Source organism: Cucumis sativus, chromosome 1 (assembly GCF_000004075.3).
Source record: "Cucumis sativus cultivar 9930 chromosome 1, Cucumber_9930_V3, whole genome shotgun sequence".
Taxonomy (NCBI): domain Eukaryota; kingdom Viridiplantae; phylum Streptophyta; class Magnoliopsida; order Cucurbitales; family Cucurbitaceae; genus Cucumis; species Cucumis sativus.
Window position 1 is genome coordinate 6,852,706 of NC_026655.2, and position 19,475 is coordinate 6,872,180.

General features: G+C 31.0%; 3 protein-coding genes across 7 annotated transcripts; 2 read left to right on the forward strand and 1 right to left on the reverse strand.

Annotated features, from left to right (window-relative positions):
• Positions 1-3,415: 3,415 nt before the first annotated feature.
• On the forward strand, positions 3,416-8,654 carry LOC101220719 (gibberellin 2-beta-dioxygenase 8). 3 transcript variants are annotated; one of them, XM_031887008.1, is made up of 5 exons: positions 3,416-3,718; positions 3,801-3,844; positions 6,599-7,077; positions 7,677-7,998; positions 8,080-8,310. In XM_031887008.1, exons 2-5 carry the CDS (start codon positions 3,821-3,823, stop codon positions 8,308-8,310), a joined length of 1,056 nt encoding a protein of 351 aa, XP_031742868.1. In that variant the 5' UTR covers positions 3,416-3,718; positions 3,801-3,820. The 3 variants fall into 3 exon arrangements, with proteins under 3 accessions (XP_031742868.1, XP_004153456.2, XP_031742874.1); XM_004153408.3 differs by having other exon boundaries at positions 3,422-3,704; positions 8,080-8,654; XM_031887014.1 differs by lacking the exons at positions 3,416-3,718; positions 3,801-3,844 and adding an exon at positions 6,019-6,471.
• A 1,074-nt stretch (positions 8,655-9,728) lies between these two features.
• On the forward strand, positions 9,729-11,917 carry LOC101220007 (probable pyruvate, phosphate dikinase regulatory protein, chloroplastic). The gene is made up of 3 exons (XM_004153405.3): positions 9,729-10,499; positions 10,721-11,360; positions 11,451-11,917. Exons 1-3 carry the CDS (start codon positions 10,032-10,034, stop codon positions 11,552-11,554), a joined length of 1,212 nt encoding a protein of 403 aa, XP_004153453.1. The 5' UTR covers positions 9,729-10,031; the 3' UTR covers positions 11,555-11,917.
• Positions 11,918-12,063: 146 nt separating this feature from the next.
• LOC101220245 lies at positions 12,064-14,711 on the reverse strand. Of its 3 annotated transcripts, none has more exons than XM_031887020.1 (6): positions 14,521-14,711; positions 14,128-14,188; positions 13,853-14,038; positions 13,668-13,761; positions 12,856-13,081; positions 12,064-12,735 (listed from the first exon to the last, which is right to left on the reverse strand). In XM_031887020.1, the coding sequence occupies exons 2-6, from the start codon at positions 14,143-14,145 to the stop codon at positions 12,654-12,656; spliced, it is 606 nt and encodes a 201-aa protein (XP_031742880.1). In that variant the 5' UTR covers positions 14,146-14,188; positions 14,521-14,711; the 3' UTR covers positions 12,064-12,653. The 3 variants fall into 3 exon arrangements, with proteins under 3 accessions (XP_031742880.1, XP_004153454.1, XP_031742878.1); XM_004153406.3 differs by having other exon boundaries at positions 13,668-13,767; positions 14,521-14,709; XM_031887018.1 differs by lacking the exon at positions 14,521-14,711 and having other exon boundaries at positions 13,668-13,767; positions 14,128-14,477.
• Positions 14,712-19,475: the final 4,764 nt, after the last annotated feature.

Consider the following 19,475-nt stretch of genomic DNA (forward strand, 5'->3'; position numbering starts at 1 on the left):
AGAAATATACCGAGTCATTGCCACGTTAACAAAAAGTAAGTCTGTCACGTGTTTAAATAGAGCAAAGAGTTTGAAGGAGGTGTCATGGGGGAGAGGGAAGATTTTGTTGAGTAATGTGGTAAGAAAGAAAACAAATAGACCAGCCTTGGTATAGCTGTGTTGGTAGGACATGCACGTACCACATTATTTTCAAACACACCACTACACATTACACTACACATTACATTTTAATTTGTATCTAGTAGATTTGTAGATTTGTGATGTTTAAAAACTAAGTATATAGTTCATGTTGAATAGATTAATAATCTTTTTTTCTTAAAAAAAAAATGTTTATAATAGATTGATAATCTAATATACACGAGATTAAAATATATTAAAATTGTATTAGTTAACTATTTGGTTTTTTACTTTTTACTGTTAAATTAGAACGTACTTGATTTGTCATCTACATTTTCACGGAAATCTTAAAAAACAAATAAGAATTGTTTTTAAAAATTTGTGTTTGCTCTTTAAATTTGAGTAAAAATCTGACTCAGTACTTGATAAAGCATGGTAAGAAAATGAGATAAAATAATTACACAACCTGTCTTCTTTGAAAATGCTACTTTTAACTTTTATTATTCACTTTCTATATATACTTCTATTTTCAAAACATCAAACCTAATTGTGAAACTAAGAAAAAAGTTTTTAAGATTCTAGAATTTGCAAACAAATTTAAATATCTCTTTAGACAGAATAAAAAGTGAGAGAAGAAAAATATATAAATTTCAAAACAATGAAGGATGTAATTTTGTTTAATATTTTTTCTTTTTTATTTGGACAAAATGCAAACATCAGTTGATACTTTCAAGCCATCCATAAAATTATAACAAATTCTTATATCTTAAGAGTTCAATTATAAAACAGGTATATATTTAAAGACTTAATTTCTACCCTATTAAAAATTGAAGAATAATTTTTGGAATTTGGTCTTTTTATTTTCACTCAACATAAAAGAAAAAAAAGAACTTTTTTCTCTCTATGCTCCACACCCATAGGCTCATGCTTGATGCTTCTTGGGCTCTGCCTTGATCACATGTCTTTTCTCCACTCATTATTTTATATACATATATATCCCAAATTTGTATCTATATATACATATTAGTTTTGAATATACGCATATGTGTGGGAGATACCAACGCCTAACTCATCCTATCACTGTCTACTTAATTCTCTCAAGGAGAGTGCTAATTAAATAAAGAGTTGAAGTTAAGTTGATAATATAATTATAGGATATTTTAGGAAATAGTTGACACAAATAACTAAGTAAAAAATGTGAGTGTTTTGATGAGGTAATAAACATGCTTAATTGTTGGTGAAAGAAGAGATGAGTTGATTTTCTTTATTCCCAATTCAACGCTCTCAAATTATCTAAGTTTGCTAAACATCTCTACGTAATTTTTAGCGAAAATTTTTATCGTTAGAGTTTTGTATCAATCTAAATCTACCATTGTTAAGTGATTATTATGTAATAATAATTGGACAATTTGATTTAATGTTAACAAATATAATTAATAAAAGTAGTTAAATAACTTACTTGATCCATAATCTTGTTTATTTTTCAACTTTTTACTCTAAGTTTCCGTAACATGGATTGAGAGTAGCACATATACTGATAGTTTTGAGGTCTACATCAAGAAAACTATTGGTAAAGTAGAATTGAATTATTTGAGGAGAAATTGAGTAATAATAATAATAATAATTCAGCCGGCAATTCTAAATTATTGGAATGCTACATAATAGAAATTGTAGTAAGCAAACAAAATCGAGGGTTTTGTATACAAGAAAATGATTAGGGATGAAAAAAAGAAAGAAGAAAATGATTAGGGATGAAAAAAAGAAAGAAGAAAATGATTAGGGATGAAAAAAAGAAAGAAGAAAATGATTGGGGGGGTATTGAGCTTTATGAATTTTGGTTGAGAGAAGAAGCCCTTGTGGGTTTTGCCGACCAAAATAATGGTCAAATATTTGTGGAGCAGGCACCAAAGAATCACATCCAAGATTTGATCTCATATGAAAAAAAGGAATTCATAAAAAAAAAAATGGAATTAAAAAATTGGAGATATTTTTTTTTGATGAAAATGCAAGGGAATAATACATTTTTTTTTATTTATAAAAAGAACTGGGAAAAATGAATGAAAAGAGGGAGTCCAAATGAGTGGCAAAGATACTGGGTGTGGTCCTATGCCCTCCTTCCCTTTTTTAATCCAAAGCCCTTTCGTTATCACCTAAACAAAGCACATGGCTTGCATATCACCTTCCAATTTCCCCCCTCTTCCCTCTACTCTGCCTATAATTACAAACATAATGATAATGATGTGTGTATATGTGTGTATATGTGTGTATATATTCATTTTTGTATTTGTATATATCCACCACTTGCATGTGCTTTAAATTTTGGTATAGTTAACTAGTTAAGAGTGTAGTAAGTAATTAAAGTATTTATATGAATGAGAGGAAGAGATTAACTCTATTAATTATTGTAAGTATATATTTATATGAAGAATGGATTGATCTAAGCTAAGATTTCTCACTAAGCCCTTGTAAGCTATTAGGTTCGAAAATTGGTTAGTTGTTGCTTTTTCTATTATTATGAGAATAGTGGAAATGAATGGGTGTAGTTGATATTGAATATGTTTAGATGAAAGGGAAGAAATATAGGAAAAAAAAATGGATTTAGAGGAGAGAAGTGTAGTAGTTGGGAGAGGGGGAGCTGCATGCATGTGATTCTACATTTGGCCACGTATGGAATGGACATGGAATGATGTCTCAATTCTCTTCAACGGGTCGGGTCCCAGTACCAATCATGTGCCCTCTTTCTCTCACACACTCTCACACTCTATTCTTTTTCTTTTTCTTTCATTTTCAAATGGTGCATATTCAACCAAGTCTCTTTCTTTTCTTTTTCCCCTCTCCTTTCTATCCCATTCTAGTAAAAAAAGTAATTAATGCAGCCCCCAAATTAACAGTACCCTCTTCATTTCAGTTTCAATTCATTTATTCTATGTTCCCACCGTCGGCCGCGTCTTCATCTCTCTCTCTTCATAATATCCCTTTTCTTCTCTTCACTCTTCACTCCCCCATTCCATTTTTTAAACCCTTTCTTTTTCTTTTTATCCTTTTTAATTTTTTATATATATATTTTTTTTTTATCATACCTTACTAGAGATCGTGAAATTCACATCCTAATTTTGGTAGGTCCATTCAAATCTCGAGTTATTATTCAATTTTCTTATTGACTTGAACACTACTAATATAATGCGAAGGTTAACACATTTTCTTTGATTAAATTTTGACGTCAGTGTATGTATGGGTGCATTTTACGTGTGTGCAACGTGTAGGGAGTAGTAAAGGGATGAGCATGTAGATATTGGGAAGAGTGGGTTTACGTTGAAGTTCTGTGTCCATTCATTTCACATTTCCCTTTTCCTATCTTTCTCTCATCACTTTCATTTCCCCCTATATATATAACTATATAAATAAAACTATCCTCCTCACATTTCATTCTGTCACACTCTCTCCAATATATACTTTCCATCCCTTTTTCCCTTTTCGTTTACTATATATATATATATATATATAATAACTTTCATCTCTTTGAAAGTAAAAGTGACATCCCCTTTTTAATTATTTCTCCCATTTTCCTATATCTCTCTTGGAAGAAGGTAAATATAATAATGTATGGTAACACAATAATATCTCTAACGTTTAATTAACTTATACACCATATTAATCACTCATTTCGTTTCTTTTCATTTCAGACCACTTCAAAGAAGTAAAAATGACGCACACTCTAAAACACCAGGTAAGTTTCATTTCGTTTTGTTATTGTTAGTGGAACTAGGCTCGTAGGTTTTTAAAAGGATGGCCATAGATTAATTATAACATAAATAGATTTAGCTTTCTTATTTTGCAGCTACTTTTGTTTATTCGTTTTGTTAAGAGCTGTTTGTGTCTGTACAGAAGAATGGGCACACATCGAACCATATGTTTTGGCCATTTTAGATCTTTCCCGATTTTTATATATAAATGGCTTCATAATTTAAACTGTAATTGTCGCTCTTTGTTTTTTCAGAAAAGTTCCAAGTATCTAAATTAATGCTTCTTTTTATATATTTTATATTATTATATATTTTAAAATACCAAAATTAAATCCTCTATTTTTCTTTTTTTCTTTTCGTTGTAATAATTGACTTGAATTGGTTAACCATTGGATTATTTAAAATGAGTAAATTTTTATAATTACGTTATATAGAGCCATTGGTTGCTAAGATGGACACGAAGCTGGCTGTCATGATCTTTATCTTTATTTGCTGTATTTTCCATTTTACAGCCACGTCCCATCAAACGAGTCTTGTACGGTTCTATACTATTTTACTACAATTCAATTATATATTTTGCTTCATTTTTTTTTTATATTGATATATTATTAAAACAGATAAAAAAAATATTATTGGTTATGTTAGTTAAGATAAGAGTTAGAGGGAAAATAAATTATGATTGAACAAAACAGACATCCCTTCTTCATATATACATATATACATGTTGAAATGCATCAATATTAAGATTGTGTAAATAAACTAATATTTTGAATACCATATTCTGTCAATAAAACCCATTGCCCTACGCATTGTCATTTCAACAAATAAATTTTAATAAAATCTTTTCTCTCTCTTTTTCTTTTGGAAGAAATAAGATATTGAATTATTGGTCAAGGGATATTATTATTAATAATGATAATTGTTATTATTATTGCCACTGTGTTGTAATTCAACGTTGTGGCCACAAAATAATTAGTTGATCATTTAGTGGGTCTCTCGTCTTGTCTTGAAAGCTATATGCGTTTGAAGAGGCACGAACAATCAAGCTTCTTTGAATGCTTTTCTTCAGAGGAAAGAAAACCAATATGTGTGTATATATATACACATTTCAACAACAAATTTTAAGACTTTATTAAAAATAAATAGTTACCCACTTAGAATCTAAAATTTTACTATATTTTATTAATATTTTAAATGTTTTTATTATTTATATATAATAATTTTTTATTGTCTAATTCTTTTGACTAAAATTAAATTTCCCATCATTGTTGGATTTATGATGTAATATTTTGTTAATAAGTATTTTTGTTAAAATTTGAAAGAAAAATAAAAGGAATAAATGATTGATGTGTAAAATTTATATTTTAGATGCCACATCATACAGACACCTATTAAGTAGGTAATTAATATTACATTATAGATATTAAAAATGAAGTTAATTGTTTTGATTGATGTATAGTTAAATAGTATACCCAACATATAATGAATTGGAAATGGTCAAAAGATTGGGAAGAAACAACATACTAAAGATAAAATAGAATTCAAATTTAGAAATGAAAACGAAGACCATAATTATTTTACTTGAAATTAAGCGAAAGAGATTTTGAATTAAAGTTTGATGTATGTTGAAGAAGCAAACAAAAAATAGACATAAGAACTGCCACACCCTTTGTCTCAGAGAATAGAATAGAATAGATCTATATACACTTTTTGAGGTATATGAATTGGCAAACACACAAATATATATGTATATTATAAGTATGAATATTGAAAGAGGCAAAGGCACATGTAATATTCAGAGATGGCCTCTTCATTACAATGGCAAACTGACATCCACTCTATACTTCTTCTCGTTCCTTCCAGCACCTGATCCCTTTTTAATTAACAAACCACATTCAAATATTTGACTTCCCCTTTCTACCTTTTCTTTCTCTCTCTCTCACAATTTTTTTTCAATTTTTTAAATCTCTTCTTAATCTTTATTTTAGTCCTTTCAAATATTTTTCTTCAAAAAAATTCTTAGTGCAATTTAAAATGGGCTTAATTATTTAATAAATATATATTCTACATGCTGTTCTTTTTAATAATATATAATTTTAAAGTTACTTTTCAAAGAATTTACTTAGCTTGGTTTAGGATAAATTAAGTAAAAGATTAATGGAATAACATAGTATTATAAACTTTTGGAAAGTATACAACGAAAAATATTGACCAAACTAAACATTTTGATGTTATCAAGAAGTATTCATGGCAAACAATAACATTATGAAGTCGTAGAATCTACGCTATATAAAATTAATGAGTGACGTAGTGTTTGTTTGAATTTCTTAATTGATTTTTATTCTTTAAAATCAATTTTGAACATGTAATCTATTTAATCCTTAGAAGGGTAGGCAAAAGAGATATTTGAACACAAAATATTCTTTTTGCTTAAAAAGAATACTGCATTTTGTGAGTTTTGATTGAATTTGAGAAGAAGAAAAAGGAGGGTGAAAATGTTTGTGTGACTAAGCCTAGCCTACAATACACACACTATATAAATCTAAACAACATAAACCAAAGACAAACAAGAAAAAGAAAAAACAAGATCAACATAAAGAAAAGAAAAAGGGTCTTTGTTATTATTATTTGCTTCCTTCTTTTAATTAATTTGTCTTCTATTTCTCCGATTACTTTGTCTTCTTATACAATAAATTTGATAATCACCACTTTTAATTTTGTGTCATAATTTATATCAGTCGTCTGCAAACGTGGCCATGGACCCACCATTTCACGAGGCTTACAAGACCCTCTTGGCCGAAAGGGCGGCGGCGGCGACGGGTGCAAAGGGAGCCAGCGACGTCGTCCTCACGGTGGTCGAGGAATGGGATCTTCCGCTGGTTGATTTAGAGCGTTTGACGGCGGGCAAAGTGGAAGAGGTGGAACAATGCAAAAATGACATAATTACAGCTTCTAAAGAATGGGGTTTCTTTCAAGTTGTGAATCATGGGATTTCAAATCAGCTTTTGGCCAAAATGAGAGCTAAGCAAATCGAGCTTTTCAAGCAGCCGTTTGAGCGTAAGAGTAAAGAAGATCAATTTTCGAATTTCTCCGCCGGAAGTTACCGTTGGGGAACCCCCTCCGCCACTTCTATTACACAACTTTCTTGGTCCGAAGCTTTTCATGTTTCTCTATCTGATATTCTTGGAACCAACGGCTCCGATGATGATGATCTCAGGTACAATATTACACCTTTTTCTTCTTCTTTCCTCTTGATGAAAATTGTTTGAGCTTTAACGGAATAAAGAAACTCACCTCCACTTAAACAGTCTCAGTTTAGATTCACTTTTTTTTCTCGTTTTGATATATATTTTGTTTTTGTAATTATACTAACAAACACAAATTTTTACTCATGGTTTTCTTATTATATATTATGATATACCATAAAACGTTTTCAAAACTCATGCAAATTTTTTTGAAAAACTGAAAAATATTACTTTTTAGATTGAAGAAATGAATTATCCCTCCTTACCTTATTTAATATGGTATTATAGTGTGTAAAATGTAAATAGATTATAACATCGAAAATCGGTTGAAGATGATCATCTCCATAAGAAACTTTTGACAAGTTTGATTTACTCCACAAGTTAAAAGAGATAAAAGAATAAGAATAATATATACATATATATATATGTATGTACTTTGATATATATTCCTGATAATATAAGTTGTACTAGAATAGATTAAATTCTTTGATACCATACATAGCATGTAGAGGAAGAGAGGCAAATATAATTAAAGAAAGGGTTTAATAATAAATGAAAAGGATGCATTCAGGTCAACAATGGAAGAATATGCGGGAAAAGTTTCAAGGTTAGCACAGAAGCTAGCAGAGATATTGGGAGAGAACTTGGGGAGAAGCTCAAAATTCTTCGTGGAAAATTGCGTGCCCAGCACGTGCTATCTCCGGATGAACCGGTACCCGCCATGCCATGTTCCGGGTCAAATATTCGGTCTGATGCCACACACCGACAGCGATTTTCTCACCATTCTTCACCAAGATCAAGTCGGCGGCTTGGAGTTGGTCAAAGATGGGAAATGGATCGCCGTTAAACCCAATCCCCAGGCTCTTATTATCAACATAGGAGACTTATTTCAGGTAATACTTAATTACGACTTTTATGTTTACTCTTTTATGCTATTTATGTTCACAATTAATTAATTGATATTTGTACTGCAGGTTTGGAGTAACGATGAATACAAAAGTGTAGAGCATAGAGTTGTGACAAACTCGAAAAAGGAGAGATATTCAATAGCCTATTTTTTGTGTCCATGGAGTGAGACGGTGATAAAGAGCAAGAGTGAGCCAGGGGTTTATAGAAGGTTTAGTTTTAGGGAATTCAGGAATCAAGTTCAAGAAGATGTTCGTAAGTATGGCTACAAGATTGGTTTGCCTAGGTTTGTCTTATGATCCATCAAACTTCAAACCCCAATTTTTTCAAAGATAATAATCTGGCTGATCTATATATATATATACAAGTTTGTTTTTTTTTTATTTTTACAGTAGTTTGTGGCTTCACACATATAAGAGCAATACTAATGTATGTAAACTCGTAAAGAAAAAGAAGAAAAAAAAATGTTTGTTAGGCCAGGTTGTAACAAATTATGTTTAGATGATTAGATGGAAGGTAATGTTAGTAATTGGATACACTGTTTAAGTATTATTTTAGTACTGAACCTTTTTGTAAGAATTAAAAGGAAGCTAAACATCCTTTTGTCTTCTTAATTATATCATTTCAATTATCGTTGAGCTAAGTTGGATTACATGCAATTGAGATTGAGATTTTTTAAAGCATAAGCTGAAAATTAAAATTTTGATATCTATTTAGACTTTACCTATTTTTTTCATTTAATATAGCTCAATTAATTAAGAAAAAAAAAGTTAACTTACCTAACAAATCTTATTATTCCTTTTATTACAAGAAACGTTGGAATGTTTAGAAATAGTCAAGAAGGTATGCTTTATTTAAGAAGTTTTCTTGAAGGATAATTTTTTGGCTATGGGATATTGTATACTTTGTACAAAGTCAGTTTATCGTCATTAGCAAGGCTAAAGACTACGTTTTAGTAATTTCACTTAAATTTTATGCCAACGGAAAATAGAAAATGATCATTTTCAACAAGTAGAGAATATATTTCATTTTTTTTCTTTCAAATTTTAGGTCATTCATTAGTCAAACTCGAGTTACTGAATCTTAAAAGTCCATGGGCTAGATAAAGTATGCAAGCCATTCTTTTTCTAACAAAAATTGTAGTACTACATGAGTGCCTACTACTTTAATTCACAATTTTATAAGAAAAAATTTCATATTACTACAGTACGTAGAAAAATTTGTACACGTTTGATGATGAACTAAAGAACAAGACTAATTTCATATAATTTAGTGATAATTATGTCGATGATTTCACGAGAATACTCCTCAATATATATATCTCTAGTAGAAATGTTGTGTATGGGAAATGAGTCCAAATTACCTACATATAGAGTAAACATATAAAACCATGAACGTTGAAATTATTCACATAGAACATGATAGACACTGCTATTAGCGTTGGATAACAATACATATTGTTATAGCGTTTACGTATTTTTTCGTCTACTACTTTGTTGTCGGTGTTACTGTTAGTTTTTTGGATCTGGAGATTAGCTTGAGAGGAGGAAGATCACGTTGCTTATTGAACGTTTGATTACCTTTGTTTGAGAGTCCTCTGTTCTTAGTTAGAACAGTTAAAACAAAGAGTAGTTGTTTCTACCAAGCTTCTTTAAAAAGAAAAACCATGAACAAAACCTTGTTATTATTACTGATTATGTTTACACAATTGACATTACTGTTCTAAAAACTTTCACTACAAGCATTGTAGATCATTGACAATCTCATATGCACTATCCTCGCCATCTCCACGTTATTTCTGGTCTCCATTTGTTATGGGAACTTTTTTCTGGTTGGGTCAGCTCTTTGTATGAAGATGTTGAAAATCTACTTTACTTTATAAGATTATGAAGATATTTTTGTGATGAGCAAGAAAAGATGGAAGATATTTTGAAATCGTGAGCTGATACTGATAGACAGTTTCCCTTTCATATCATGAAGAACATTTTTTACAAAAGGTAACCATTTTCACATTACTGCAATGGCTTCTTCCACCTTCAGCTGGTCCAAAATCCCTCACACACCCTGTTACCAGAATCCCAAATCTGCAACAATCCAATCTTCCTTCTCCGTTTCTCTCATCAATAACCAATCCTCCTCCGATTCTGTTTCAGAGGTCCGCAAATCAAAGGGCAGCCCCCAATTGAATCGCTGGTCTAGGGCTCGCGCTTTGCGATCGGGGCACAAATTGGAGCGCCACAGCAATCGAGCTGCTCAGGCCGTCGAGCTGCGATCTCCCGATTCGTCCACTGACAGAGCCCTACCTGAGCTTGACTCTAAAGGAAGGTATGGCGACGATGATGTGGAGAAGACTGTTGGGAAGTCTATTTACATGGTGTCTGATGGCACTGGATGGACGGTGGAGCACTCCGTCACTGCCGCTTTGGGTCAATTCACTCATTGTTTAGTCGACCGTGTTTGCCCTGTTAGCACCCATCTGTTCTCTGGGGTAATTCTGGATTTCTTTGTTTCTCTTTTTATTTTTCTTGGATTTTTTAATTCTATTTTGTGATAATCGGGAACTACTCCGAATTGGGATTTTCTGTCTTTGTTGAGAGTTGTTGTTTGTTGTGTGTTTCTCCCAATTCATATATGATTAGGAATTAGGATTTGGTAGGAAGATGATAGGGTCTGAAATGAAGTGTTTTGAATTTGTATTAAACATGGCAGGTTGATGATGTAGAGCGATTACGGGAGATAGTAAAACAAGCAGCCAAAGAGGGTGCTATGCTTGTTTATACTTTAGCTGATCCATTCATGGCTGAATCTGCAAAACAAGCTTGCAAATTGTGGGGCATTCAATCCACTGACATATTGGGGCCACTAACAGAAGGTGTTGCATCTCATCTAGGTGTCTCACCGTCCGGTCTTCCTCGCGGGGCTTTTGGCAATAATATCCCACTGACTGATGAGTACTTCCGTCGGATAGAAGCGATTGAGTTCACAATCAAACAAGATGATGGTGCATTGCCTCAAAACTTGAACAAAGCTGATATTGTTCTTGCTGGGGTATCTCGAACAGGGAAAACGCCATTGTCGATTTATCTTGCACAAAAGGGTTACAAAGTGGCCAATGTGCCGATCGTAATGGGAATCAAACTCCCGAAGAACCTGTTCGAAGCAGACCCTGAAAAGGTGTTTGGTCTGACTATAAATCCAATTGTGTTGCAAACAATCAGAAGAGCAAGAGCAAAGAGTTTGGGATTTAGTGAAGAAATGAGAAGTACGTATTCAGAAATGGAATTTGTTAGAGAGGAGCTGGATTATGCTGGAAAGGTTTTTGCTCAAAACCCCACATGGCCTGTGATAGGTATTCAATTGATCAGAAGACAAAATGTTCTCCCATTTATTGTTGCTAAATTTAGATTATTGACTATAGTTTCATCTGTTTGGCTTGCAGAGGTGACGGGGAAGGCCATAGAAGAAACTGCTGCTGTCATATTGAGGCTTTACCATGATAGAAAACACAAGTGTTCAATGCCAAGAATATCAAAGCGCTACTAGAGACTAGGGTAAAACACAGGTTTCTGAAAGTTACTATAGTAAACTGTAAATGATGATCATAATTCAGTTCGTAAATAAGGGCAAACCTACACCTTGTAAAATTACTTCTTGGTCTTAACAAATGAAATTGAAAGCTGCTATATCTGTGCTGTGGGCGCTGCACGACTAGGCTAGTCGTTTACTTGAAAAGAGCATTTGAGAAAGTTACAGTTTTGGATGCTATAATGATCTATTTTTACCTTATAAAGTTCCTGTAAGGAGAAACTTGCCTTTCTTGGTGATTTTGGTGCAGTGTTTATCCAATTATCTTCATCACTAGAGCTTTAGTTCTCTTTATTGAATGCATTTCCTTCTTTCCACAAACATGGTCTGAACTAGTTCATCTTACTTGCTTTGCTTGAAATAGTTAATTAAATGGTAGTGATATGATATATGTACTCTTTGCGACTCCCTTTTTATCACATTACAAAACAAACCCACATCCTGAAATAGGAACAATACAAAAACACTGTTGGAAAATCTTCAAGTGCGCATGCATTGAGTACATCCAAATACACTTTCTGTTTGTAGGACTGCTAACCCACTCTTCTTGCTCACATGGAAGCCACAGAATACAAAGGAATGGCACTTTTTATAAACAAAGAATATTGGAGGAAAAAGGAGATTGTAAAAGTATTTGAAGAGTAATTAGATCAATCGCCACTCAACCACTCAACCACCCTCCATTAATCTATCAGGTGGAGAGAAATCCTTAACACACATTATTAAAAGGCAAAACCACGTTTCTGATCTGAATTCTTTCATCTGTCAATTTTTGGTAATTAACAAAAGAGAACAAAAAGAAAAGTAAAGATTCCATTCCTTTGTCATATTCTACTTTGTCAATTTCTTCCATTCCTAAACTGTTGTAAACGTGCCGGCATCCGAGCCCCAGCGGCCATAAGAAAACCTGTGGTGCTCTCTTGCTTTTTAATCTGCTCTTTTGGTCTTTCTCACACCAGTCTCTATCTCTGTGTACAAACACATCTCAAATCATCTTCAACTCTCTGTATTGTGTTGTTGTTATTCTCGTTCTTGCTTTTCCTGCCATTGGTTATAATTAATCAAACCCCCGTTGCTCGGCGTTGGGTTTCCCGATAGCTAATGTGAAATATATCAGCACCATACTTCCTATACATGACCTGTAACAAAACAACACCATTTAGAACCTTGAAACAAGAAAGAAAGAAAGATGCAATTTTGACGTATGCAGGCAAATGGGTTTGTAGGTGAAGATGTAATTACTAATTTTGTGAGCTTACACAGTGGCAAACAAGAGAAGAACTTTCTTAGGATCCAACATCCAAGAAGATGGAGGCCTTCTGAAACTGTTTCTTCTAAGAATGGCTCGTTCAACCGGCGCTGCCGTGTTGCCGGTGGTTATAGTGATCTGATGATGAACTTGAGGAACTCCTAAATGGTCTTGTTGAGACCCCACTGCCACTGCCGCCGCCGGCCCGGCTGCTTTTTCTGCCATGGTAGCTCCAACTGCAATTGAAAAAATACCACAATTTTGAACCAAAGATCAATTCAAAGGACGATCCCTACAAGTTTCCTAATTTAAACTCTTTGTTTCTTTTTTCAAATTGAATCATTCAAATTCAAACAAGTGGTAATATTCTGAGTTGAGTTAAGATTAGAAAATTTGTGTCAAAATTTCCCGTGAATCTTAACAATATGAGAAAAATTAGCTACACCAACCAACAGGAAATCCCCACCAAACGTGTACATTAAATGCAAATATATAAACAAAAAACATTATTCAAATCTAAACATATAATTCAGTTGATTAGAGTGAATCAGAATCGACCATCACAATACAGGTTGGCTAGAACCCACTAGTTGCGCACATCAGGGATTTGTGTGGCCTATTTGTTCTTTTCTAGTATTAATTATATTTCAATGTTTGGTGCTGCCATTCAAATTTAATATATACAGTATTATTATCAATAAATTATTCGAAATAAGACTGACACTAACATTAGACCAAAAACGAGGACAAACCAAAAGTACTTTTTCTTTTTTATTTTTTTTTCTTTTGTACTTTTAATTTTATTAAAGACGATGATGGTACCTGTTGGAGATGATGAATCTCTATCTATAGGAGCGGAATTGTTAGCAATCATCTTGTCGCCGCCACGCTGAGGCCCTTTTCTGGATGAATTTCTCTGCAACTTTGATTTTCTTAAAATAATTAACAAAAAGGGTAACCAAAATTTTCTTCAAAATTCAAAATTTTAAAGAAAAAAAAGAACTCACTGTAATTCTGGGATTTGTGGTGGATTCTTTAGTTCCGCCATTGGAGGAGAAGCCATTCATATCGATGACGAAGCTATCGGAATTGGTGGAGTAATGCACACCGTTTGATTGACTACAAACTGAAATTTTCTGGGAATTTCTCGTTTCTTCCGATGGATTAAGTTCCCGATGAGTAGAAGACGGATTCTAAGACGAAAATTGAAAGGAAAATCAGAGGAAAGATCTGAATGAAAGAAGAAAGAGATCAAAATGAAAAGTGAAGAAGAAGCACTCACCAATTTGGGAATTTCCATCAGAAAGAAAATGAATTGGGGGAAATCGGAGCCGACAAGGAAGCTATAAAGGAGAGAAATAAAAAGAAGGGTACTTCAAATAAGTTAAAAGACGAACAATAATTTATTTGTAAATCAAGATTAGTTTCTGGGTTCAAACAGAGTTAACAAATCCCGTGATATTACAACAAAAAATGCTAAAAAAGATATCCATTATTGGTTGTTAAAAATATTATATTCAATTCCTTTCCTTTTCACTAACCACAACACAAACACAACAGTACACAAACCTTTTTAAACTTTCAAATCCAAACAAAACAAAACAAGGAAAACGAAGAACTCTTTCTTTCATCTAAACTATTTCATTGCAGTATCATACGGTAAGAAATAACTGACCTCAAACAGAAACCTTCAGCTGAAAATTCTGAATCAAATGGACAGAAATTGGCAAATTGAAAACTGAAAACCAAAACAACCACAATAATAATAATAATTGAAAGTGAAAGAGACAAAGGGAAGTGAGAAAGAAAGTGCCGAATTTGGGATTTAGAACAACGAACTTATTTCCTTTTTGTCATTTCATTCTATCATACTATGCATATATTTATACACACACACACAACAAACAAACACCATTAAGTTTGGTTGCCTTTTGTTTAATAACAATAACGTTTAATTAAATTAAATTTAATGATATGAACATGATGATATGCTTTTAATTTTTAATGTGGTTAATTAAAAATGACCGTGACATATTGTTTAATATTAAGATGATGATAAGTATTAAAAAATGAATAATGGTGTGAGGATGGTGATGGGAAATGGTTGCGTGTTTAATTTAAGTGTTCTTTGAAGCATAGTGGTTTCCAAATATGATACATCGCATCCAATTGATTATCTACCTATGTATCAAGACCAACCACATCTTTGCAATGCTTATCATTATTTAAATCCATAATTCTGCCTAAAAAGTTTTTTTTATTTTCATCTACAAACAAAATTTCATATTGTATCACTAAATTATAGATAATGATAAACATTTTTACTAAAAAATTTGTTTACTATAATTGATATTGAAAACCTTTAAAATAATATTTGTTAACTCTTTAAACTTTTGACATTATTATTATTATTATTTTAATTCTTACTACTTATAATTTAAAACCAATTTGTTTCTGAGCTATATTTGCCTTTTTAAAAATAATCTCATCAGCATTATTTTAGCAACTTTAGTTTATCATTTATAAATCTTTTAAAAATCAGAACAAAGTTTCTCTATGCAGTAACTATATTCTCATTATTACAAAAAAAAATTAAAAGACCATTTAATAATCTCTAATAATTAATATATTCAACTGGGTCATGTCATGTTTCCAATAATGACTTCAATAAGGTCTAATAATTGATATATTGATTCAATTCCTTAATTACTATGTATATCTTTTTTAGGAATGAATAGCTTAATTACTAAATAAATACTTGTTCCCATAACCATACCATATAATTGACCTAACGAAAATTACTAACAATTATGCTTTTATTTATCAAGCATTAATTTTTACAACATTCAAAAGTGAAATTCAATATTGAGAGAGAGAAAGAAATCTTTTGGAGTGTTTTTTTTTTCTTTTAATAAACATAACAAAAAAACAAATTTAATATTTTCAAAATTACTCTCGAGCATTTATTGTATATTGCACGTACCAATAAAATGAATTTGAATTAATTAAGAAGTTGATATGAATTGAATTATACCAATAAAAAAACTTAAGATTGTAATTTTTGTGATAATATGTGATAATGATCATTAAGGTCAATCCTTAGATGTGCAATTGGTAGTTTGACTTTAATTTGATAATCTTCCACAAAAGAAGGATCGCTTTGCTTGGAATTGAATTTCAAAATTTGAGTACTCTTTTGACTTTGAATAATTATATTAAACATGCATCAACAATTAAGAAAACCCATTAATTAACCATTGAATTTAAATTATGAGGCTAATTCATGGAATGGGTTATCCTATAATTGCTTTTTAAAAATAATGTGACCAAAATCTAATTAGGGTCTCGAGTGTACGTACACAATAAGTATACATACATATTGCAAACAATACATAGTTAAATGTTTAAGATTATATATATGTGACACCTTAATTAACTACCAATGGAATGAGAAATAATGTTGGTTTAATTTTCTACCAAATAAATTTCTCTTGGAGTTATTATCTCCTCCAAAACATGCCGAATTTAGGGATGTGAAACATTATGAGATTATTCAATATATATTAAAAGTATGATATTTGATTAATTAATTAGCCCCTAATTACAACGTGTGAGAACCACAATTCTAAGACTAATACACAAAACAATCCAAACACCTCATGGAAGAGAGGGAAATATTAATGAACTTTTGCGTAAGAAAATGGTGAATGCAAATATATAAGAAGAATAATGTTAATATGAGAGCCAGTAAAGTCAAAGAATATTTAATTATATACGTAGGATTACAGAGAATTCCCATATAATTTGAAAGCTGTCCAATTTGTAATATTTTAGGGTATGGTCATGCAACATTATATTTATAAACCACTAGAAAAGGGCATATATAGCACATGATGTTATAGTAGGAAATCAAGCCGCATGTCATGGAGATTCATTATTTGCCTTTTAATTTCTTTTGAATTATTTTGGATTTTACGACGTCGTATCCTCATAATTTCCTTCTTTCATTCTTTAATTCTTTACTTAGAACTAATTGGACTCCTCTCTAAGTTAGAGTGTTGTATATATAAACTTTAATCATTGTTATTGTTATGGGATCTGACTTTTTAGAGCCATTTTGGATAATGTGTGAATTAATAAATTTGATTTTGGGATTAGGTATCACGAAAGGAAATGATCACTACAAGGTTTTTAATTTGAAGCAATTGTACTTCCATTAATTATGTATATAATTTAACTCTATTATTATTTGATGTTCAAAGCTTAAGATAACAAATCATATATTTTATTTAATTTAGTGTGTGTATATATATATATATTTGACACCTTTTCTTTGTTTGGAAAGACCATTCTTGAAATCAACTCTATTGTTAAATTGAAGAGAAAAAATGATTTGGTTCCAAGTAGGTTAAAACCACCTCTTTCACACCATGTTTTCATTACCAAGCCATTTGAACCTAAATATACAATGAAAATAAGTTGAATTTGATGTTGTAGGTATTTCTTTTAGAAATATAATGTGTTTTTTGTTAACAAATTTTAGAAGTTGGATTGGTTCGAATGTGTTTGATGACATCTTATTTTTATTGCCTACATGCATACCAATTAAATATTAAGTGGAATTAATTTCAACAATTATTATTAGTAATGCATTTAAGAACACATATTTTATATTCTAAATTTTTGTAAAGTTATTATTAAGATACGTGACCTACAATGTTACAACAATTTCAAAGACAAATGGAAAATCTACATTGCAATATTACCTATATTTGTGATATAATGCTAAGGAAAGATAATTTCACTTAATATAAAATCAAGCAATTTAGGAAGATGTACTTAATCTATAAATAAATGGTAATTATAGGGGACAAAAATAGCTTGACTTAGTAAAGAATCCTTTCGTGCATTTTTTAATTGACTTTATAATAAGTGTTAGAAAAGCGTTTATAGTAAAAAAAAAATGTTTAATTTATAAACACTTAAAAAGTCAATCCAAACACACACTAGACTCCTCTTAAATGTGTAAAATTTAGCCTCTCTTAAGCATGAGGCTCCCTTACCAACAGAAGGAACATCTTTGTTTATACTTTTTCAAATAAAAACTACTTCACTAGATAAAGTTAGGATCTCCCTTTAAGTTTTGAAAATCCTTTATTCTCGAGTAAACAATAAAATTAAGCTTCATAGATGATTAGAGTAACACCCAACATTGCTTTACCAATCATTAGGATTGACACACTATGAAACCTGAAGAAAACATACGATAATGACACAAATATTCTTCATGAAAAGTAACAACCCCGAAAAGAGAAAAACAATATCTTAAATACGCAACCAAAAATGAGAACCAAACACATACGGTAATCCACATAACCAAGAGAGAGAAAAAAAGTCCTTGAGAATAATAAACCATATAACTATTTAGATAAGAAAAGAGTTTTTCAAAATAGAATTAGTAATTACGTGTGAGATATTCTATGAGACATCTCAAGGACAAGAAGCACGATAAGATTTACCACCAACTACAAGGCCAAAAATTCTATCACAGTATACATAAATTTAATTTAACAAATAGAAATCGAGTTTATAACCTAAAATACTATATTTACCAAAATTTTAAGTTTCTAAATATTAATATTTGTCTTAAAGGAGAATCATGCATTTTTCAAAATTTAAGTTAAAATTTTTCAATATTTTGATCAAGAATTCAAAAATAAATATGTTTAGAATGGTTAATGGTATTAAACTAATATTTTATATATTTATATATAAAGCACACAAAAAATATATCAAGTGCTTAGAAGTTTTTTTTAATATTTTTTTGACCTATGAGTTCTTTGGATCAAACAATGACTAAAATTTAAAGTTCCACTCCCCTCAACTTCAACTATTTCATTTTCAACCAAGTAACCTATGAATTTTGTGTTCAAAATCCTTATTTTTACTATCTAGAACTTCATGCTAATTATATAACTTATAGCACTAAAAAAAACTACCAAGAAAAAAGAAAAAGAAAAAGAAAGAAAATGGATGACCAAAACTCAACCCAACTATGATATAATGGTTGGTTCAAAATGGTACCAAATTGATCCTCCTTTTTAGTTTGTGGTGTGATACTTAACATTGAAGCCAAACCAACAAAATACTTTGAGTGAAAGTGAATGAGAATGGATATCCCATCATTTGCCTTTCAAGCTTCCAAATACAACTTAAAAGTTGCCCAAAAAATATCTAACCTTCCATCTTGGGATTACTCTATAGAAAAATATATTGTGACAGCAAATATATATATTAGAGTCTAAAAGCAAATTAAATTTATTTTTTAGTAAAGCAGAGATAATATGTCATATGGAGGTAAGGTATATTAATTAATAAGGGTATATGGGATAATCTAGATTTGAATCATAAATGATATGTTTAAGAAGGAATTGATTAATTTATGGATGTGTGGGGGCATATATAATTAATTAACAAAATCCCATATGGTTGTATGATTATTGTTCTTCAATTCCTTTTTTCCTTTTCCTTTTGCTTTTCTTATTCATGGAGTCAACTTTGCAAATAATATATCGTAGGCTAAGCCCTAAGGTAGTGTTAACTTTATGTATTCTTCTATTATGGTCTACC

What these genes read in the sequence shown, in the direction of transcription:
- LOC101220719 (XM_031887008.1), top strand. Translation starts at nt 3,821, where the DNA reads ATGACGCACACTCTAAAACACCAG. An exon ending in CGCACACTCTAAAACACCAG is followed by an intron (nt 3,845 to 6,598) that starts GTAAGTTTCATT and finishes AATTTATATCAG; the next exon opens with TCGTCTGCAAACGTGGCCAT. An exon ending in TCCGATGATGATGATCTCAG is followed by an intron (nt 7,078 to 7,676) that starts GTACAATATTAC and finishes GGATGCATTCAG; the next exon opens with GTCAACAATGGAAGAATATG.
- LOC101220007 (XM_004153405.3), top strand. Translation starts at nt 10,032, where the DNA reads ATGGCTTCTTCCACCTTCAGCTGGTCCAAAATCCCTCACACACCCTGT. An exon ending in GCACCCATCTGTTCTCTGGG is followed by an intron (nt 10,500 to 10,720) that starts GTAATTCTGGAT and finishes TAAACATGGCAG; the next exon opens with GTTGATGATGTAGAGCGATT. An exon ending in CCCCACATGGCCTGTGATAG is followed by an intron (nt 11,361 to 11,450) that starts GTATTCAATTGA and finishes TTTGGCTTGCAG; the next exon opens with AGGTGACGGGGAAGGCCATA.
- LOC101220245 (XM_004153406.3), bottom strand. An exon ending in AGATTCATCATCTCCAACAG is followed by an intron (nt 13,082 to 13,667) that starts GTACCATCATCG and finishes TTTCAATTGCAG; the next exon opens with TTGGAGCTACCATGGCAGAA. An exon ending in CTTCTCTTGTTTGCCACTGT is followed by an intron (nt 12,736 to 12,855) that starts GTAAGCTCACAA and finishes GTTTTGTTACAG; the next exon opens with GTCATGTATAGGAAGTATGG.